Below are 24,283 nucleotides of genomic sequence, written 5' to 3' on the forward strand. Positions count from 1 at the left end.
TTTAAAGAGGGAAGTCATGTTACACAGTCTTGTTTTTAAGTCTTTCTTATATTCTGTTGCTCACAGAAAGAAACTCTCAGGTGTTTTCTCTCTTGTTGGTGTAAAGAAGAGTAGTAGCAGGAAATGCACAGAGGTCTGATGAATATATAAGAGCAGAATGGTAGAATTCAGACTGTTTAAAGACATCTTATACACATTAAAGGTCAATGTTATATTTTAATACTGATACCCTGATAACATCTTTCTGATGACATCATGATGAAAATAATTCAACCTTATTGGTTTGTTAATTGTGTTTTTGTGATGAATCAGTTTTTAGATTCTTAGAAAATAATGTTGACAACTAAGCATAATGCAGTCATCTGTCATGCACATCTAAATATTTAATTACATTCATATTTAATTATGTACAGGTCTGATATTGTCAAGCCATTTGTTTCATTTGTGTTTGTCAACAGTAAATTTTGCTGCTTATGGATGTGAACCTGACAGCAGCAGGTAGCAATGAGAGATGATCTTTCTCAACTGTAACTGTTCACTGAGCTGAACTGAGTAAAAATATCCTGCAGTCAAATTAGAAATAGTGGACAGTAAAAATGGTTTTCTAACCAAGATGCCTCATGCTGACTTTGTGGAGACAGACATGGGATCAGATCACACAGACAGACTGTGAACATTATGGAAGCCTCAATGTAACTCCATTTTCTCTCCCCTCATCTGCAAGATTAAAGCAAAACAAAGATTAAAAGTCTGCAGGTATGAGAGAGAGTGATGAGAATTATTGTTTCATTCAAGCACACTGAGATATGATTAGCTGAACTGGGAGTGCTCTGATAGCCTACTGGTTAAGATACATGTCATATAACCACAATGTCAGTGGTTTGATTCCAGCAGCTGACCTTTGTTGCATGTCATTCCCTCTCTCTCTCTCTCTCTCTCTCTCTCTCTCTCTCTGTCTCCTCTTGTTTCCTGTTATCTCTCAACTGTTGCTTTACATTAAAGGAATAAAATAATACATTTTTTAAAAAGATGAGCTGAACCAATGATGTGAAGAGCAAATGTTACTTAAAATCGGGAAAGTCAAACTGTTTCATCATCAAATGAATGAAGTAAATATAAAGTGTCCTCTTTCATGATAACATATGTTGTCATATATGTGTCATTACAGACTTTCTGACTGTGAACTCTCAGAGACTCACTGTCAAGTTGTGGCCTCAGCTCTGAAGTCCAACCACTCCCATCTGAGAGAGCTTGACCTGAGCTCCAACAGATTCATGTCTGATTCAGCAGTGGATCATCTGTCTGCTGGACTGAAGAGTCCAAACTGTAAACTGGAGACTCTGAGGTCAGTTCACTGACTGTAGCTTTGGCAGTTTGTGAAGTTTTAGTGAAGTTTCAAATGTTTGGTTCATAAAATTTCAGGATTTGTTTGAGCACAAATGTGTAGAATTGAATTTTTTTCAGGAATTCAAAATCCACAGTTTTGTTTTGTGTAAAAATGATTTCCAAAGTTTAAACTAATATGAGGCTTCAGCAGTCTGAGTTACACATATCAAGTAAGTATCTTTGTGTTTCTTCAGTGTTTCCTTGCTGAGCTGCAGTGGAGTGATCAGAAAAATATGAAAATAACACAAATAAATAAATAATAATGGTAAAATTACTAACAGAATTATATTCTATGATACAAGATTTTGCTGTTAGACATAGTGACTGTTCGAAGCTCAAATGATGTATTTAATGTAACATACAAGAAGCAGATGTTAAACATGGCATGAAATAAGCCCGGGGACTGAGACGTAGAATATGGGCCTGGACTCCCTGATTTAGTCCTTTCATGTTCGCCCCGTTATCGTATCCTTGGCCCCGACACTCATTTATGTTCAGTCCAAGGGCCTCTAGCTCAGCCAAGAGTACATTTGATAGTCCCTTTCCAGTTTGGTTATCAATGCAGAAATATGCTGCTTTAATTAGAGCTTTAATACTCTTAATATCACAGCAGTAAATATAATATCAAGTTCACATATCAGCAAGGAAAATACAAGCTTTCTGTGGCGCCTCGTGTCAACAGGCAGCACCGGCTACTATAGTTAGCTGCACTAGCCCATCTCAACTAAAGTCATTAAGACGCTACCAAAAGCAGTTAACTCCTGGTGCACCAGTCCTTGGATCACCTCTTTCACTCCACATACGTGTTGTCTCAAGGTATGTTTAGCACTTGTTCTAGCTGAACTAGTTTATAACTCGATTAGCACTACGTCTGCTCGTATTGTTTCTCTGACTCTGTACTGTTGAATTTCTACCTGGAGGGGGTGGGACTTATTTCCCGTCTCCAATCGGAAGTCTGCATCACCTGATATAACCAATAAGAACCGAGTCTGAGTAAAATAACTCTTACTGACACATTGTTTAAGGAAACAGAAAATAATACTGGAAATAAATGAATGTCACAGAGCCTAATTCTCTACTGGGTTACACAGACACTGTTTTTACCGCTATGATTGAGAGTTTAAAATAAGATCTGTATCATTTTCCAAAGATGATTTCTGAAGTCAGAGAGATTTGCTTTCATCATCATTATTTTCTTAATGGTTTCTGAGTCATTTCATAGTGAGCACGAGGATCAGCAAACTGATTCAATGATGTCAGTTATACAACAATATGTAAAGTTTGCTAACATTAAGCAACATTAGCCTCTGTAAACTACTGGTCATACGAGACAAAACCCCTGAGTGTGTTGAACCGAGCAATGGTGCCTTTTATTTCTCATGAATTCAACTTTTTCTTTTAAAGAGGGAAGTCGTGTTACACAGTCTTGTTTTTAAGTCTTTCTTATATTCTGTTGCTCACAGAAAGAAACTCTCAGGTGTTTTCTCTCAACCATATTGGTTTGTTAATTGTGTTTTTGTGCTGAATCAGTTTTTAGATTCTTAGAAAATAATGTTGACAACTAAACATCATGCAGTCATCTGTCATGCACATCTAAATATTTAATTACATTCATATTTAATTATGTACAGGTCTGATATTGTCAAGCCATTTGTTTCATTTGTGTTTGTCAACAGTAAATTTTGCTGCTTATGGATGTGAACCTGACAACAGCAGGTAGCAAAGAGAGATGATCTTTCTCAACTGTAACTGTTCACTGAGCTGAACTGAGTAAAAATATCCTGCAGTCAAATTAAAAATAGTGGACAGTAAAAATGGTTTTCTAACCAAGATGCCTCATGCTGACTTTGTGGAGACAGACATGGGATCAGATCACACAGACAGACTGAGCACATTATGGAAGCCTCAATGTAACTCCATTTTCTCTCCCTTCATCTGCAAGATTAAAGCAAAACAAAGATTAAAAGTCTGCAGGTATGAGAGAGAGTGATGAGAATTATTGTTTCATTCAAGCACACTGAGATATGATTAGCTGAACTGGGAGTGCTCTGGTAGCCTACTGGTTAAGATACATGTCATATAACCACAATGTTAGTGGTTTGATTCCAGCAGCTGACCTTTGTTGCATGTCATTCCTCTCTCTCTCTCTCTCTCTCTCTCTCTCTCTCTCTCTCTCTCTCTCTCTCTCTCTCTCTCCTCTTGTTTCCTGTTATCTCTCAACTGTTGCTTTATATTAAAGTAATAAAATAATACATTTTTTAAAAAGTTGAGCTTAACCACTGATGTGAAGAGCAAATGTTACTTAAAATAGGGAAAGTCAAACTGTTTCATCATCAAATGAATGAAGTAAATATAAAGTGTCCTCTTTCATGATAACATATGTTGTCATATATGTGTCATTACAGACTTTCTGACTGTAGACTCTCAGAGACTCACTGCGAAGTTGTGGCCTCAGCTCTGAAGTCCAACCCCTCCCATCTGAGAGAGCTGGACCTGAAAGGAAACAGATTCATGTCTGATTCAGCAGTGGATCATCTGTTTGCTGGACTGAAGAGTCCAAACTGTAAACTGGAGACTCTGAGGTCAGTTCACTGACTGTAGCTTTGGCAGTTTGTGAAGTTTTAGTGAAGTTTCAAATGTTTGGTTCATAAAATTTCAGGATTTGTTTGAGCACAAATGTGTAGAATTGAATTTTTTTCAGGAATTCAAAATCCACAGTTTTGTTTTTTGTAAAAATGATTTCCAAAGTTTAAACTAATATGAGGCTTCAGCAGTCTGAGTTACACATATCAAGTAAGTATCTTTGTGTTTCTTCAGTGTTTCCTTGCTGAGATGCAGTGGAGGGATCAGAAAAATATGAAAATAACACAAATAGATAAATAATAATGGTAAAATTACTAACAGAATTATATTCTATATTACAAGATTTTGCTATTAGACACAGTGACTGTTCGAAGCTCAAATGATGTATTTAATGTAACATACAAGAAGCAGATGTTACACATGGCATGAAATAAGCCCGGGGACTGAGACGTAGAATATGGGCCTGGACTCCCTGATTTAGTCCTTTCATGTTCGCCCCGTTATCGTATCCTTAGCCCCGACACTCATTTATGTTCAGTCCAAGGGCCTCTAGCTCAGCCAAGAGTATATTTGATAGTCCCTTTCCAGTTTGGTTATCAATGCAGAAATATACTGCTTTAATTAGAGCTTTAATACTCTTAATATCACAGCGGTAAATATAACATCAAGTTCACATATCAGCAAGGAAAATACAAGCTTTCTGTGGCACCTCGTGTCGACAGGCAGCACAGGCTACTATAGTTAGCTGCACTAGCCCATCTCAGCTAAAGTCACCAAGACGCTGCCAAAAGCAGTTAACACCTGGTGCACCGGTCCTTGGATCACCTCTTTCACTCCACATACGTGTCGTCTCAAGGTATGTTTAGCACTTGTTCTAGCTGAACTAGTTTATAACTCGATTAGCACCACGTCTGCTCGTATTGTTTCTCTGACTCTGTACTGTTGAATTTCTACCTGGAGGGGGTGGGACTTATTTCCCGTCTCCAATCGGAAGTCTGCATCACCTGATATAACCAATAAGAACCGAGTCTGAGTAAAATAACTCTTACTGACACATTGTTTAAGGAAACAGAAAATAATACTGGAAATAAATGAATGTCACAGAGCCTAATTCTCTACTGGGTTACACAGACACTGTTTTTACCGCTATGATTGAGAGTTTAAAATAAGGTCTGTATCATTTTCCAAAGATGATTTCTGAAGTCAGAGAGATTTGCTTTCATCATCATTATTTTCTTAATGGTTTCTGAGTCATTTCATAGTGAGCACGAGGATCAGCAAACTGATTCAATGATGTCAGTTATACAACAATATGTAAAGTTTGCTAACATTAACCAACATTAACCTCCGTAAACTACTGGTCATACGAGACAAAACCCCTGAGTGTGTTGAACCGAGCAATGGTGCCTTTTATTTCTCATGAATTCAACTTTTTCTTTTAAAGAGGGAAGTCGTGTTACACAGTCTTGTTTTAAGTCTTTCTTATATTCTGTTGCTCACAGAAAGAAACTCTCAGGTGTTTTCTCTCTTGTTGGTGTAGAGAAGAGTAGTAGCAGGAAATGCACAGAGGTCTGATGAATATATAAGAGCAGAATGGTAGAATTCAGACTGTTTAAAGAGATCTTATACACATTAAAGGTCAATGTTATATTTTAGTGCTGATATCCTGATAACATCTTTCTGATGACATCATGATGAAAATAATTCAACCTTATTGGTTTGTTAATTGTGTTTTTGTGATGAATCAGTTTTTAGATTCTTAGAAAATAATGTTGACAACTAAGCATAATGCAGTCATCTGTCATGCACATCTAAATATTTAATTACATTCATATTTAATTATGTACAGGTCTGATATTGTCAAGCCATTTGTTTCATTTGTGTTTGTCAACAGTAAATTTTGTTGCTTATGGATGTGAACCTGACAACAGCAGGTAGCAAAGAGAGATGATCTTTCTCAACTGTAACTGTTCACTGAGCTGAACTGAGTAAAAATATCCTGCAGTCAAATTAAAAATAGTGGACAGTAAAAATGGTTTTCTAATCAAGATGCCTCATGCTGACTTTGTGGAGACAGACATGGGATCAGATCACACAGACAGACTGTGAACATTATGGAAGCCTCAATGTAACTCCATTTTCTCTCCCTTCATCTGCAAGATTAAAGCAAAACAAAGATTAAAAGTCTGCAGGTATGAGAGAGAGTGATGAGAATTATTGTTTCATTCAAGCACACTGAGATATGATTAGCTGAACTGGGAGTGCTCTGGTAGCCTACTGGTTAAGATACATGTCATATAACCACAATGTCAGTGGTTTGATTCCAGCAGCTGACCTTTGTTGCATGTCATTCTCTCTCTCTCTCTCTCTCTCTCTCTCTCTCTCTGTCTCCTCTTGTATCCTGTTATCTCTCAACTGTTGCTTTACATTAAAGGAATAAAATAATACATTTTTTTAAAAAAGTTGAGCTTAACCACTGATGTGAAGAGCAAATGTTACTTAAAATAGGGAAAGTCAAACTGTTTCATCATCAAATGAATGAAGTAAATATAAAGTGTCCTCTTTCATGATAACATATGTTGTCATATATGTATCATTACAGACTTTCTGGCTGTTTGCTCTCAGAGACTCACTGTGAAGTTGTGGCCTCAGCTCTGAAGTCCAACCCCTCCCATCTGAGAGAGCTTGACCTGAGCTTCAACATATCCATATCTGATTCAGCAGTGGATCATCTGTCTGCTGGACTGGAGAGTCCAAACTGTAAACTGGAGACTCTGAGGTCAGTTCACTGACTGTAGCTTTGACAGTTTGTGAAGTTTTAGTGAAGTTTCAAATGTTTGGTTCATAAATTTTCAGGATTTGTTTGAGCACAAATGTGTAGAATTGAATTTTTTTCAGGAATTCAAAATCCATAGTTTTGTTTTGTGTAAAAATGATTTCCAAAGTTTAAACTAATATGAGGCTTCAGCAGTCTGAGTTACACATATCAAGTAAGTATCTTTGTGTTTCTTCAGTGTTTCCTTGCTGAGATGCAGTGGAGGGATCAGAAAAATATGAAAATAACACAAATAGATAAATAATAATGGTAAAATTACTAACAGAATTATATTCTATATTACAAGATTTTGCTATTAGACACAGTGACTGTTCGAAGCTCAAATGATGTATTTAATGTAACATACAAGAAGCAGATGTTACACATGGCATGAAATAAGCCCGGGGACTGAGACGTAGAATATGGGCCTGGACTCCCTGATTTAGTCCTTTCATGTTCGCCCCGTTATCGTATCCTTAGCCCCGACACTACAGCATCATCGTGCACATAGTCTCAGCTGTGAATTTTTGCTATTAAAATCACCTGTAAAACTATTGGCTTTACATCATTAAAGCAGCTCAGCTGTCACTTTATTCTGACATGTGGAAGTATGACAGTATGTTACAATTCAATACTTCAGATTTATAACCTTCATTTCATTCAGATTTTAGATCATTTTTCAGTCCAGTCATTACACGTAGCCCCTTTCCAGTTTGGTTGTTTACTGGGATGAAATCAATGAAGTCTTCTTCTACATTCACTTCTAACGATGTCATATTGACAAAACGGAGAATCAGTGACATTTGCTCTTGATTGCTCACTCATGTCTGGTGTGCAACCAAGAAGCACAGAAAAATATTTTTCTCTCTTTGTGTCATTCACAATAGAGTTTCTGACGTTTGTGGCCATAAGAGAAATTATCTCATTTTGAATCTGAGGCCCAAGATAATGTGCATAAGTGTCCTTATTTCTTATGCGTCTGACATGTTCTTGCATAGTGGGATCAAATTTGGCGAGCATCTCTATTAACCCCAAACAGTTACCATTGTTCTCTTCATAAAGATTTGCATTTGTTCCTGGAAATGCCAAATTATGCTCTGACAAATATTGCTCAGCTGCTAGATTGCGTATTAAAACGTCCTGCCAATGTGCCTTTTCTCTGTTTATCTCTCTCAGATGTGACTGATGTCTATAGATGTATATAGATTTTTGTGCAGCAGACATTGTTTCTCCTCCCCCTTCTTCCTCACAGTGAGCAGCGAGATGGAGCAAGAACTACATAATGACACAATATTGAAAATGAAAAAACCTGAATCATCTGATTTTTTCATGTGACGTTGACTATTCATAATGGAATCGACAAACAATCTATGCTTCCATGCATAATAGTCTCCTCAGCCAGCTGGAAAAAAATGTGTGTATATATTGGTAATCAGCCACAATGGGTGGGAAAATATCAGCATATCAGATATCGGCAAAAAATCCAACATCATGCATCACTACTACATTCTAAACCTTCTTCAGCTCTGAACAGATTATGAAACATTGAATGATTTCAAGCAGGAACTTTGTTTTCTAAAGTGACATCATTTATTCTTTATTCAGATTGAGTGGCTGCAGATTGTCAAAGATCAGCTGTGCTTCTCTGGCCTCAGCTCTGAAGTCCAACCCCTCATCCCATCTGAGAGAGCTGGATCTGAGAGGAAACTACAACCTGATGGACTTGGACATGAAGCAGCTGTCTGATCTTCAGAAGAGTCCAGACTGTAGACTGGAGACTCTGAGGTCAGTAGAGAGTTGGAGTCAGTCTGTGCTGGTTTCAGCAATATTGTATTAAACACAGTTAGTATCAAAGCAAAGATTCAGTATTTCCTGGTGAACCTTCAACCTTCTCAGTGGCTGCTTTCCTCAGTGAAGCTGTGAGAGGAGAATGGTGACAGGCTTCAGGATTGGACAGAAAGACAGAGAGAGAGAGAACAGTCAGCCGATCAGATCAGCCAGAAGCTTTTTGTGATCATGTGTTTGAGTTGATGTGAAGACGACTGTTGTTGTTGTGTTCATGTCTGCAGGAAATAAAGCTGGATTACAGCTGACAGCCTTACAAGATGTATAGAGACAGTGGTCCTCATCATCAAACTGTCCTACCATCAAATCTGATCTGAAAGTGTTTGTTCTCTCATTTCAACACTAAAGAATTGATCAGTTCATCTTTGTCAGAGCTCTAAGATCAGTCTGACTGCAGCCTGCAAATCACTGGCTCTGATTTCACACAAGCATCATTATATTATTATATATATATATATATTATATATATATATTATATATTATATCATTATTATTATACAGACCAGAACCTCTGCTGAAGTCCAGGAATCACAGCAGCTGTTTAGCTGAGAGCTCTGACTGATTGTCATGTGATGATTTAACAGCAGGAAAGATCTTCAAATCCCACAGAGACTCTGTAGCTTTCAACTTTTCTAACAGTTGACATGTATCAACAGTAAATCCATCAGTAAACTGATGAGTGAATGTCTCTGTTTCTGCAGTAATGATGTGTTCATGACTCTCAGCACTTTATTTCCTCTGTGTACTTGAGTGAAATCTGCAGAGTAAACAGACTTGATAGCAAAAGTCTGTGCAGGTGTGTGAGCTTGGAGCTCAGTGTGTTCACTCCAACACGTTAACATGAGAGCTGAAAGGAAGCAGGCTACGCTGCACAGCTGTTCCACTTCTGGTCTGAACAGGACTGAAGTCCCTGCTGCTCTTTATACTGGATGTGCTGCATCACTGACTGACAGCTGATGAAGTGAGTCTCACTAAACACTGATTTATGACCTCTGTTGTTTCTTCTTCTCTCATCAGATGGGTGGATTTTTCTGAGTCTGAGTCAGAATCAGATTCAGACTCAGAGTGTGAGTGAACATCCAGGAGTGTGTGTTGAGAGAGGATCAGCTGCATCCTGATGATCCATCTGGACCGGAGTCTGGATCTGGATTTTGTCATCTTCACTTAAGTCTCTTAACTGACTACAAACTGAACAGTTATCTCTGGATTTTGTTGAATCAGCACTTTACAGATGTGTTATACATGAGCTGTTTGATGCAGAAAAGATTAAAAACAGGTGTTATAAGTCAGACTCTGACCCTGGGCCCATATTTATCAAGTGTCTCAGAATCACACTGAGAGTTAACAAGGACTAAAACTAATTAATGAAGCAGAAGAGAATTTACTGTGACTGTCAGCAGGAGAAGGATTACTCCTGGGAGAGAGTGAGACGTCGCTGTTTTACTACAGTCAGAGCAGCAAAGTAGAAATAATGATGACGTGTTGTAGTTTTCTCACAGTCTCAGCTGGAAATATGAAACAGTGGTAATTTGGTATATTATGTGTATAAGCAGGTAACCGAGCAGGTAACTTACCAAGGTTATGGAAAAAAACTATGATGCCAAAATTCATTATAAGATGATATTTACAAAGTGTAAAGAAAGCCTGAGAAATACATGTAGCCTATATGTTAATGAAGATAACAGGTAATTAGACTCAGCTGTGTGAAATGATCTTGGTTCAGCCACATGGTTTCACAGCCTGTAATAGTGCTGCATCTTGCACATATTGCACAGACACATGTTGCAAACCCTCTCCATGAAGAATATCTTCTCTTCCACTGTCCAATTCCTCTTTCAACTACACCCCAAGTTAACTTGTGCTCTCTACATGAAGGTAAATACAGCGTAACAATAGAAACATATATTGTTCAGGTGCATCCTCCTCTCTCAAATATCAGGCTGTAGCTCTGCTGTTATTTGAAGGAGCCTCAATAAAAAATATAAAATATTTGAGCTGTTGTAATGAAGTTGAGATATCCTTCATTATGCAGCTGACATGATTGTGTGTAAATCAAAGTTTTAGTGGGCTGTAACTGAGGACCCTCGTCATGCTCGTTATCTTTACGACGTGCATTAAGCCAGATCAAAGTTTGATTCATGACTTCCATCATTGTTGCTTCTGACAGAATCGTCACTGTTGCACAGCTGCATTTTCTCCGTTACCATAAAGTGTAACATTGTGAGGACGTTCTGTATTTATTTAAATGATGTTGTGTAGAAACATCATGTGTTCTCCTCTGCATCACACACAAAGTCAGTCTCACTAATGATTCTGTTTTAGTCCAAACAATCTTTTAATAAGCTCAGTGTCATCAAGCGTTCCCAAAACATCTCTCCTCTCAGGGAATATCTCTGCCTGAACTCCATCTCCTGCAGCTCCGTAATATTGGCAGAGATACGAATCATTTACCAAGTTTGGAAAGTTGATAAAAGGCTTTTTCTCCTAAAAGTAGAAGCAGAGATGCGTCACTCTGATCATTTTTGGCCAGTTAGGAGTGATTTCCTGCTCTGAGACGCTTGATAAATACGGGCCCAGATGTGACAGATGTGACAGATTGGATGTCCACAAATTTCATTCAGTTCAATTGTGAAAGAATTTATCATTGGTCCAGAAAACCTGCATGCAGGTCAAATCATATCTTGGTTCTGTGGTGAAAAACTTTGTATTTTTTGATTTCAGTCTAAGTTTTGATGATCATATCAGCAGCTGGTCCAGTCCTGTTTTCACCATTAAAACATATTCAAATAATATCTATAAAACCAGCACAGAACACTGCTGCTGTCAGACTTTGAACTAAAAGCAGGAAAAGAGATCATATTACTCCATTTCTATCATCACTTCACTGGTTACCTGTTTGTTTTAGGATTGATTGTAAAGATTTGATTGATTACTTTTAAAGGCTCTTCATGGCTCCAGATGACATTTCAGAGTTGCTCTGTGTGTAAATATTAAAGGTATCCAGCTTTTATATGCTTTTATATGTCTTTTTAACTATAGATCATTGTCACATTGTACTTGGTCCCAAAGACTATTCAGTCTTCAAAAATCATCATGTTAGTACTGATATTGGGAAACTGGCTTTTAAATACTTTCCTCCACACAACTGGAACAATCTGCAGAAGCTTGTAAAATTAGACGAGTTAATGTCTTTTAATCAATTTAAATCTGAGAGCAGCTGTTGTATAATCTGTTGATACTGTTATTTTTGTGGCTTTAATTGTTTTTATATGTACTTTTATGGTTTCTATTGTTCTTATATATGATTTGTTGCTGATGTTTACTGTAACTTTCATGAGCTTTTATATGTAGTGTAGCTACTCGTCCCTGTAGAAGAGAGCTTGCTCTCAAAGGCCCTCCCTGTTTAAATAAAGGTTGATGAGGATGATGATGATGATGATTATTATGTCAAAATGAACAGTTTATATCTCATAACGATATTTAACAAGTCATTTGCATCAGGCTGTAAGTAAACACTGATCAGCCAATCAGGTGGCTTTAACAATAACTATATAATTTAAACTTGTAGGTGAGATCATGTGATCCAGAAATTGGTTTGCAGTGTTTGTCCAAAACTTAACAAACACAATAAAAGAAACACACACACTGAGAAGAAAAAAAGCAATCCAAGACATCGTCCACACATGGCACACATCCTTCATAAAACACACTAAACTACTACACAGCAGCGTCCAGCAGTGCTCCTGGAGTACAAAGATTCAGTGTGAGAGAAGACACAATGCAGCCCAGAAATATACACAATACCATACTTTCCACTGTGCAGCACTGACTACAGTACTGCTGTGAGTACCAGGAGTTTTTATGTGCTGCTGTGTGTTATAGAGAGCGATGGCTGATGGGATAAAGGAATTCCTCGCTCTGTTACTGTTGCAGCTGGAGGCCTGAAGACGTGGGCCTGATGGGAGGAGCTGAAGCTCACTGAACAGGGTGTTGTGGGTGAAGCAGCAGGTTTTCAGTATTTGACAGGTTCCGGGTTTGGTAGATGTCCTTCTGTGCAGCATCAGTGTTACCATGGCAACAGAGGATGCAGAATGTCATAATACTCTGAATAAAACACATATAAGAAGATCTCAACATAAAACAGTCAGAATGAAAGAAGCCGTTTTTGTCTTTTCTTCAAAATAAAGTCAGTGTGATAGTTTGACTTCAGTTTGTTTTCAGTGTAGATCTCGAGGTGTTTGTTCTCCTCCACTGCCTCAATCAGCTGAACACTCAACAATGTTGGTTTTATTGCTGAGCAATTTTTTCTAAAATCAAATGATCTTCACATTTTCCCAAAGCCTGAGTTGACGTCTTCAAATTTCTTCATTTGTCCGACCAACAGTCCAAAACCCAAAGTTAACAAGTTTACTATCATAGAAGTAAAAATAACTTGTCAAAATATTCACATTTGACAAACTAGAACCAGTTTTGGTGTTTTTTTCAAAAAAATGATCAGAATAGTTCCCCATTCTGTTTGATTAATTTACTAATCGTAGCAGCTCTAAAGGGATGTTTTCTTTCTTTTAGTAAATTTACATTTGTGAAGGTAAAATGTTGCAATGATAAAACTTAAATTCATAATAAAATAAGAGTCATTGTCTTAATCATGTAAATAGAAACTCAAAATAATATCTTAGAAGAAAAGGGGAAAGTTTTGAACTATGAAGGTCTTCGTGTCTTTCCAGAGTTTATGGGTGAATCTGCAGCTCCACAATAAGAGAGAAGCAGTTTCAGGTTGTAATTCACAGAAAGAAAACATCACATCAGTATCGTTCTTAACTTCTGAAGGAAAAATGTTACAGGATAAAACTCATGAATCAACTTTTAAAAATGTATTTGACCTCATCAGATATGAAAAAGCTTTGCTGTGGAGTCCAAACTTTTCTCCAGTTTCTATCTTTCACATAATAATTCCAGTATGATATTGTACAGGGAACAGCAACAATGTTGTTCTGAAACAAAGCTCTTATGTTGTCGTTATTTCTGCTGGAACCAGAAAAACAACATCTGGTGGAATCCATGCAACCGAGAATTGAGGTTGTTTTGGGAGCAAAGGGAGGCCCTGCCCAGTATTAGTGTGCTGTTCCTAATAAAGTGCTCAGTGAGTGTATATTCCTTCATTCACAGTTATTCAGGAAGTACTTATTAATAATTCATCAATTATCAGGATTTGTAATTTGCTTTTTCTTTGGTAACTTATTGTAAAATGTTAAAAACACAACCGTTAGCAGCTCTACCCTGGATAATATTTCATGTGTTAGTGAATGAAATATTGATTGTGGTTGTAATGTATTCTTGTGGACAGTAGCAGGTAGTTCGTTGGTTTGGACAGCAGGTGGTGCTGCTGCATCAACAACGAGCTGACACTCAAACATACAACAGTGTGTTTTTGTCTCACAGGGAGACAAGCTGGGTTCAAACCTGTGACATGGACACAACTCCAATAAATCTACATAAATATCAGCTGTGAAACAGGAAGCTTTGACATTTTATGAACCTCTTCTAATCCAGTTTCCACCTTATATTTCCCCTTCAGTAGCTTTAAGGTTGTAAAACTGCTGCAGCAGCTGGATTAGATTCAGTGTTGAAGTAAAACATCAAACCATCATCTTTGTTTTCTTTATTTCCACTGGTCCATTTACTCAAGTACTGTACTTTACTACAATCATCAGGTACTTGTACTTTACCTGAGTACACACTTTTTAATAATACTTTATACTTTTTACTGCACTACATTTATTTCACTTATTTTTACTTTTCAGATTTAGATTTTACAAATGCAGGACTTGAACTTGTAACAGAGTATTTTTTCACTGTAGTATTGATACTTTTGAGTAATTGATCTGAATACTTCCTCCACCTCTGTTTATTTCACAGAAGAAGCTCCTCGTTAGAGTCCAGCTTTAAGATTTGATCAGTTCTGACTCTGATTCTTGTCTTATTATTCCAGTCAGAAAATAAAGCAAAATAAAATGTATTTTCAGCAGATTCAAGCTGCCATAATAAGTCATTAATGATAAATGATAATGAATGAATGAAATAGTTTCACTTTAGTTTTTATTCTTATTACTGGTCACAAACTGTGGCTGGTTTTTCAACATTCATTCAGTCTCAGCAGCTGCTGACTCAGTTTTTACTGCCACAGCATCTCTGACCTCATGTTCTCACATTAAAATGATCCCAATCAGGTTTACAGATTGTAATTTGGGGAAAAAGAGAGCAGTGGTATTGATCGGTACTCAGTATCAGCAGATACTCTGAGTACTGAGAGTCAGTATCAGGAGAGAAAAACCAAGAAAACATCTCAGTTCTGTCATTTGGAAAATGAATCAGACTTGGATTTGAATAAAATGGTGGATGTTTTTCTTCAGAGGAAGGTGAGAACAAATCATCTGGTTTAAGGTCAGACAGCTCAGTCTGTGTTCACTTTAATATTTAGTAGTACCAGTGTGTCTCTGTGATCAATGCTGATCAATAAATATCAGGTTGTCCTGTGTAATGTTAATAATGAATATCAGTGAGGTGTTTTTGATACTTGGAGCAGTTCTGCTTTCACATGTAAAATGCAGCGTTAGATTTCACTCTCTGATCAGCGTCACTGTTCATGTTGTTGAGTCTAACTGATAAATGTTAGTCAGTCCTGCTCTGACACATACAGCACAGATACTTATGGCTGGGACTTTGTCTATGTACAGTGCAGCTAAATAACAGCTGGCAGGTGTGTTTTTCTTTGTAAAGCAGGAATTTGATGAAGCTGCAGGTGTTTCTGATCTGTGCTTGTTGTGTTTTTAATACAGTGTGTTTCTTTGCTTCATGCTGTCAACAGTTAACCTGTTAAGCAACATTTCAGCCTCGGTGGCTTGATTCATCTCTCTGGAGTCTTCTGAATCACATCAAAGCTACAGTCAACTGAAAAGGTATTTGGTGTAAAATAATGTGTTGATGTGTGATAAAGGTTTGAGAGTCTCCAGTCTCTCTCCTCCTCCTGCTCTCCTGTACAGCTCAGGTGGATCATTACAACATTCTGCAGCAAAGAGACACAACCGCTGTCCAAGCTGCTGATCCTGGAACAGTCAGGGATCATCAAGCTGTCTGATGTTACTCTGTCGTCCACAAGCTAACAGTTAGCATTCCCTCTGCTGACAAATAACAGCATGCAATCTTCAAGACTGGCAGATTTGTTGTTGCTCAAGGTTATCTGAAGGTTATCTCAAGGTTACTAACTGCTGATGTGAAGAGAGGAATCGCTGCAGGACGTCTGATTAGTCACTGTTTCTTAGTTTTAGCGGTTAAATGACAAACTTGGTCATTTCCACTTGAACTTGAACCTTCATTGTTGCCTCATTTAAAGGTGTGTGAGGATAGGAGGGTGTGTGCTTCTGAAACACATATAAAAGGAATATATATAGCGAGTGAAACAACTGCAAATAATAATACTCTGATGCACGTTATTGAGGAAATTATCACTAATTTAACTTATCAGCCAAAGTGATGAAAAATAACGAGTAGCAAAGAGTAGTTCAACCACTATCAATCAAATCATATAATAATGTAAATTATCTTTCATTACTACTATGCACAACATAAAGAAAAGTTGAGATGTATAATAACTATTAGATCTAACCATAGATTTTACAAGAATATGGTATTTAACTTTACTAATAAAGATAACATGCACACCGAGCCTTAACTGGTAACACCTGCATGTCATACAGCTCCTGCCTCACCATTCACCACACATCATTATAGTTTAGTGCAATCATGGCAATTAACAGCAAATCACTTCCAATAACTTCACTATATACATAACTTCCACATCTGTAACTAACAATAACACTGTGATTTAAAGGCCATTAAAAGCTTACAGCATCTGCTTTTAACCTAAATTGGTCATTAACAACTTCTCTCTCTCAAACTCAATAAACAGAAAGAACAGAAAGATGATTGATCACCTACTTTTGTTGTATAAAATGAGACAACTTAAGTCCCAAAGCAAAGAGGTGATCAATAACTGTCAACTTGTGATAAATAAGTTTCCAGGTAAGAGATTAAGACATGACAGAAGAGCAGCATAACTAACAAAACAGGAAGTGGAGTAAGAAAACGTTTTACCGTTTAAATATCAAATAATCTAATCATATAAATGCACACCTCGCTTTTCAGTCTGGAGTGAAATTAAAAGGCGATTGATGACAATATTGATCTGATGGGTTGTAAAGTTAGAACACTCATTGTAGTCATGTGAGTGTTTATTTTAGATTGACTGTTACAAGTTGATGTTTAATTCAGTCATTAATATTTCCCAATTTATTGCTTTATATGTCTTGTATGATGTGTTTCTGTGTCGCATATTTTAAATAGTAGCTGACAATGTAGTATGATGTGCTGCATGCTATTTTTAACTAACATTAATATGTTTATTAAGATGCATTTTCATTGTTAAATCAACCAATAAAGTTATCAAGTGAATTCAATAATAATTTTATACAACAAATAAATGGAGACTAAGTGACTGTGAGTTTAATTTAAGCCTCAACAGACTGAAATATTTTTATATTTTAAGAAGCAATTGTTCCCTTTCATGTTTCATTTCCAATGTTTAAATATTATTTAATACACAGTTCAGATTATACAATAAAATAATAATAATACAATACAAACTGAAGTCTTTGGTGACTGAGCCTGCAGTCACAGCAGGCCACATCCACAACTGACCTGTTTGCATACAAAATAATGTGAAGACATCAGGTTTAAAGTATTTTGATGATGAGGTCATACAGGTCATATCAGGCTGAAGTCCAGGCAGCAGCTTCTGTCAGCTAGAAAATACTTCTGGAAAATGACACTTTGATATGTGAGAGGGAAAATAACGTGATAACATATTTTTGGGGCACAATGTGACGCTGTTTCCACTAGTGTTTACTGCTCAGACTCTATAGACGACTGTCTCAAGATGCAGAATCGGCCTCCTTTACTCTTTCATATTTCCACTGTGGGTTGTTTGGACACATTGTCCATGTATGTTAAAATGAATTGTATATTGATCATTTACACAATGTAGATACATATGTAACACTATATACAGTCAATACTTTAAAGATGATCAAAATATGAAAGTGAAATATAACAGATGTGATGGATATAATAAAATAAAAGTCCAGGTGAGCACTCTGTTAAAATCATAATTATATAAATATATATTATCTTTATGACCATTATTAAACCATGTCCTCTTCTAAACATACAAACCACTTTATTCTTACAATATGTGACAGAACTTCTTCCTTAAGTGTGATGTCTGGTTCAGATGAAATAGGACAGTATGTTAACGACTTCACATGGATGCACTGAAACCCCATTAAGCCACTTATTTATATTTGAAGCATTATTCCGTTATTTCTGTGCAGTTGCTTTATTTTGTTATCTTGTTGATAAAATCACTAAAGTGCCAGTGGAGTGAAATTGCTTCAGATATATGATATACGAAGAACAAACATACAGACAGACAGAGATTCCTTGTTTTATACAGAGAGATGGTTTCTGTCCCCAATTAACTGATCCTAAATCTGAAACACACACACACACACACACACACACACACACACACACACACACACACACACACACACACACACACACACACACACACGAGGAACAAACAGGGAGGAACACTGAAAGTGAAAGTATTCAGTCTGTTCTTCAGACTCCATTTTAAAGTCAACAGAGCAGAAGGAGGAAAACAGTCTGAGGCAGGGTGAGTGTTAATATTAGAGCTGTAAATAATGATTACTGTCATTATTGATCAATCTGATTTTTCTGATTCATTGTTTAGTTGATTAAATTGTGTCAGAAAAATATGAAATTACAGCGTTGACGTCTTCAAACGTTGTTTCCTGTTTTCTTTTCCTGGTTTCTGCGTCCTCACAGTGATGTAACGCTGGTTCGGTTAAAATAGAGAGAAGTCAGTAAAGAAGGACTCATGTCGGCCTCACACCAAACCACTTTTCAAAAGATGTCACTGTCGCAGACAAATTTCCAATGTCGGAATAAAATCATGAGAGTTTTGCCAGAGTTGTGGCGCTCCCGTCATTTCCACCGTTTGGTGTAAGGTGGTCAAAAAACTCAGTCCGAGCGTCTCAACTCAGTCTTTATCTCGTCTTGACGTTCCGATCAAATCAAACATGTTTAATATTATCCTGAGTCTTTAGTTTTGGCTCATGCAAATAGTGAAGGTGCGCTCTGTCCAGTACGGATTTACACATCGAGTGAAACATGTATTAAATTGCATTTTTGTGATATTAAAAATGTCTTTAAAAGTCTTAAATTTAATCTGATGAACCTGCAGAAACCCTGTAAAGTCCAGGAAGCTGTTTAATCCTATTTTGTGGAGTTTCAATCAGCACCATAATAAGTATTATATTTTTTGTGGATGTATGTGCATATTTGCATGTTTGTGTATCTGTGTAGTTTAATTTTGTCTCATCCATTTATTTTTCAGACTTCGTATGTTGTGGTCTGTGTTTTCTGTGCAGTTTTGTTGGATAACTGTGGATAAAATATAAAAAGAAAAAAAGAAAGTGAAAGTTATAGATTTATCAGAAAAAAGGTACTTTAAGTTCATATTCTGCAGAAAATTGTCCCCTGCATTAGTTATTATAATATATAGTATGCAGCGTTTTCCCGCCTGAAATAAAGAACGTCTCTGCTATCGTCTATAAAAACTATAAAAAACTGTTACAATTTTATCTTTTTAATCTGATATTAACCAGATCAAGATTCAGATAAAACAGGCAGTGGAGCTTCATCACACAGCAAAGGCCACATATTTAATGAGTGAGCTGATTGTTTCCATATAGGACGAGATACAAATCAAAGTGTCTTTAAAGGCAGAACAACCAAGTTTCTCAGTTATGATTGATGTGATTCTACATGAACACAATTCTCTGCCAAAGTTTAGATTATTTTACACGAGAGATTTCTGTACTTCTGTTTTTCACTCATACAGTCCTTAGAGTTTAAAATATCAAACTCTTAATAATTTACACCTAAATTATATGTTTGTTAACTCTGATTGTTGCTTATGCAGTCAGATTTGCTCTTTATTCCAACAAATCATCGTATAATGTGCATCCAGCCTCAGTCTGTAGATTTATCTGTTAACTTTGTGCATGTTCTGCTCTCGCCTCTCAGAAAAGAATCATAATGCAAATAAAGTTTGTCTTTGCTTTTATGGGAAATAAAGGCCCCTAACAATAATGATCAGGTGACAGAGGCAGGAAGTACAACATGTACTAAACATTTCTTCATGTGTGGTAAAGACCGGCGAAAATTCTTGTGAGAGAGTTTCAGTCTGCAAAAGGGAAGTCAGATCTTTCTCTGAACATCAGCATCAGTCGTGTGGTTTCCACAGTGTGCTGTAGTTGACTTTTAACTATCAAGGATGAGATGTGGCATAAAAATTAGATGAACTTTCTAACCCTTTTATTTTATAATTGTAGTAATAACTAAGTTGAAGAAGGTTTAGCTTGCTGAAGCAGAAGGAAGCACATCTCCCACCATACATGTGAATTATGTTTTGTTTTCTACTTATATATCTTTTTGGAGGTGGTCTGATGCTTCGTTCCTGTGCTCATGTAGAGTCCCTGAAAGAGGAAGTAAGCAAGAGGGACATGGGTGTTCCTGTACAAAACTGAAGGATGACAGGAAGTGGCGGTTTGTGAAATATGCACGTAGCTTTTTAAGGGGGGAGGAATTCAACATGAAGCAGAAAGAGGAACCTGAGGTCAAATCAGCATCTTCCTCTCTGTGACTAAAGAGCAGAAACTTCATCTGGAAACTCAAAGACAACCTTTAGTTGAAGTGTAAGATGGCATAATTTAACTGTATCATTCATCTTTCTACATTTGAAGAACTCTGAATCCTGTTTGGTGAGTTTTATTAAATATATATTAAAAAACACATTTATCTGTGCTCAAGTATAAAATCCTTCAATATTGGTGGTCTTTAAATTGTATATGTAATTCTCTTTGTTTCATTCTGGTGAGGTTGAATTTAGGAAGATGACTTTTTCCAGTGTTGTTTGACCAATCCTTGCTGTTCATCCCATATGAAGTTTATTTGAAATTATTATTATTATCCACAAGTTGTTTATATCTGTGTCAATAAAATGTCAAAAGAAAAAGGTAAATAAATGAGTATGTTCCTCTGGTACCAAGGATACTTAGACCACAATTAAATGTTGTAAGTTACAACTTATTTTTAAAGAAGGAGGTAAGATGCATTTTTGTAACGGCAGGAAAAAGGTTTTAAAACCTTTAAAAACAACAGAAAATACTGGAGCTTTTGTTTTCTGTCTGATAAAGTCTCAGATGATTTGAGTTGCATTTACTGTGCAGGTCTTGAACAGTTGCACTGGTGAGAAGGCCTGAGATGAAATAATCATTAAATCCATATCTGTATAATTCACATGTTTATATGAACAAAGGATTAGATGAGGACTGTACATGTGATGTGGAAGGTTGCACGTAGTGATGAACCCACAGTAAATTATTAGCAGACTCTGCAGTTCCCCTCAGCTCCAATCAGCCTTTTACACTGTTTGAACTATTTTTTTTGGTTTTACACATTTAGAGACTTGCTGGTGAATAAAGTGGAACAGCTAAAGAGATTCATATTTGTTCACATGGACAAAGACACCACTCCACACTGAAGCTAATGTTGCTCAGTGGCTGCTATGTAAAACAAGACTAGATCAAAACCTGGTATAAGACTGAACCGTGTATGATTAATGTGTTACAGGGATAGTCAGTGTCTAAATGTGAATTCCACAATATTAAATGTTCATCTGCAATTTTCTGTAGTGGTCCCAGTAATACTTATTGTTAAAGTGACTGAAGTAGGATCACATAACATGGTTAAGCTACGTCTGTTAACTCATCCTGTTCTTTTATCTGTTTCACTCTGCATTGAGTGTTTTGTCAGAGTGATGGTTATTTGGGTTGCTTTAACTGTACACTAGGGGTGTGCCCGAATACAAATACGTTATTCAGCAAAGCACAAATAGTGGATTTTTTTACGATAATTTGTTTCATAAAAATAAAAAAAATCAAATACCAGCATGCAGGTCGGTTACATCGCTACCTCAGTCTCTCTCCTCTGCCCCGCTGTTACATCTATCAGGAGGTTTCAACGAGGAGAGTCACATTCACCTGCATCTACAAGTGTTTATGAAGCAAGAGCACACTGCATAACATGGCTAACATTAGCTACATAGGCTACAGTAAAATCACTATATATGGCTCTCAAACTATATGCTGTGTATTTACATAAACACAGAGTCTTCCTCGTGAGTTGGCGCCTCTGCCAAACGTGCATTTAGAGGGGATCTGTGCGCGGCCATGACCGGAAGTAATCCTTGAATGTAGGTGTGACGATAGGTGAGACAAGCGGCCCCTGTGAGCCAATCAGATGCCCGCGGTCAATAGGTGCAGCAAATAATAAAACCGCTTTGAAGACAAAAACGGAAAAAGCGCATGAATTTCCGCTTTTTAATCCACACGAAAAACAGAAAATAAATGAAATAATGAATAGTATAATTGTTCATCCCGTTATCAAAAATATTTAACAGAGCTTTGGCCGGAGGGTACATGGACCCCGCGGACCTCTGAAGAAAGGAGGAATGGAGCCGCGTGCACGTGCAAGTGCATTAATTGGTCTTTACAGTGACAGCACATTATGTCACTGAGGGAAAGATAAGACAGAAAGTACTCAACAAAAACTGAATTGAGTCACGTTGCATTGTGGGTAATGTAGGCACCAAGTTTTGACAGGAAAAAAGAACACGTGGAATAAAATATATGTGATTCTGCTGCATTGATTTCAATACTGTTTTTTAAACGATCCATTGTGAATGTTATAGGAAAACAACGCTGAATGGCTTTAGTGCTCTTTTAGTTATGCATTCATGACGCCAGCTATATTACAGATTCTGTGATTCTGATTCAGATTCTGTGTGATTAAATGTGACCCCGACTACACACTGCTTTTTGTAAGACGTCAAAAGCCAAAAAGGTTGGAAACCACTGGTTTCATCTTTAACAATGTGTTGTATTTTAAAAGCTTGTTATATTATCCATCGTGTCAAATCTTCATCTGAAAAGTAACTAAAGCTGTCAAATAAATGTAGTGGAGTAGAAAGTACAATATTTCCCTCTGAAATGTAGAAAGTAGCATCACATGGAAATATTAAATCAAAGTACAAGTACCTCAAAACTATATTTAAATATAGTACTCTGTAGTCAGTTCCTCTCCAGCACTGATCAGCAGTGGGTTACCAGCAGGGTTTTAAGGTCTGATCAGGGTTGGTTGGTTGCTCTTTACTCCAGACTCCAAACTAAAGCAGTCTGAGTCTTTGACTGCACTTTGAAACTGTCTCCCATTGGATTTAAGATCTGTGGACGCCTTTAAAAAGCAGCTCAAGACCTGTTCAGACTTACCTTTGAGTAGTAGTGTTCTATTTATCTGATTCTATTTTATTTACTATTCTTATATTGTGTATCTATTTTCTTTATCTTTTATTGTGAAGCACTTTGTGACGTCTGACCTAAAAAGTCGCTTTATAATAAACTTTACTTACTTGCTTAAATTATTAAATGTCGGCCCTGAATCCAGTTAAGACAACTAAGTCAAACATCCTAATATTCATACGTACGTTTAACATGTACACACACACACACAGACACACATAACCACATACAGGTAACTTCCAGTAAAGGAGGAGCAAACAGGTAGATAGTAAAAGTGAAAGTATTCAGGAATAAAATCATGAGAGTTTTGCCAGAGTTGTGGCGCGCTCCCGTCATTTCCACCGTTTGGTGTAAGGTGGTCAAAAAACTCAGTCCGAGCGTCTCAACTCAGTCTTTATCTCGTCTTGACGTTCCGATCAAATCAAACATGTTTAATATTATCCTGAGTCTTTAGTTTTGGCTCATGCAAATAGTGAAGGTGCACTCTGTCCAGCAGGGATTTACACATCGAGTTTTTTTCTACCATGTGACCCCAGGGGCTCTCCGTAGTCCAGCACCAAACGTGAAGCAGCAAAGTGACTATACTAACGACCGAAATAAATCCTCAAATACCGTCACACACGATGGACGGTGAATTAACAATGTTACGAGTCGGTGTTTAATTCTGCGTGTATCTGATCCACCGTCCAGCACATATTTTAGTGAGAAATGTAATTCTTGAAACTGTTCGCCTCTCATTCCCACCGTCTTCTCCCACTAAAATAGTGCAGCTAACCAACGGAGGCTGGTGGCGAGTTGAGGCGACAAAATCCAAAATGTAAAGTTTGTACACAAATATAGTTTATCTTTATGGATTAAATTAATGCCGAGTTGACAAGAAGACTGTCGACATATGACGCCTTTTATCTTGTGTTTCTAGAATTATGTGTTTTTGCGGACACGTAAGGAATTGTTAATATGTCATATTTATTAGAGGAAGTTTGGCGTAATACTTTCCCCGGAGAGCGCAGGGAGTTTCAGTTTAATTCACTGCTACTATGTACATCTTTAACATTTTGTCACCACTACAGAAACAGCAGGTAGCTGT

The 24,283-nt window shown here is 37.0% G+C and overlaps 1 protein-coding gene across 27 annotated transcripts in view; it reads left to right on the forward strand.

Moving 5' to 3' along the window:
* The window catches only part of LOC137175551 (NACHT, LRR and PYD domains-containing protein 12-like), a 159,292-nt gene that overhangs the window by 96,639 nt on the left and 38,370 nt on the right, over positions 1-24,283 (forward strand). For 2 of the 27 annotated variants that reach the window (XM_067581281.1, XM_067581285.1), the window contains one exon: positions 8,390-8,569. The exons of 23 other annotated variants lie outside the window; for them this stretch is intronic. In XM_067581281.1, coding sequence (XP_067437382.1) covers positions 8,390-8,569 — 180 coding nt within the window. Of the gene's footprint in view, positions 1-8,389; positions 8,587-9,681; positions 12,075-24,283 lie in introns of those variants that run through there. 2 more of the 27 variants (XM_067581282.1, XM_067581283.1) reach the window with 2 other exon arrangements.

Source organism: Thunnus thynnus, chromosome 23 (genome assembly GCF_963924715.1).
Source record: "Thunnus thynnus chromosome 23, fThuThy2.1, whole genome shotgun sequence".
Lineage (NCBI taxonomy): Eukaryota > Metazoa > Chordata > Actinopteri > Scombriformes > Scombridae > Thunnus > Thunnus thynnus.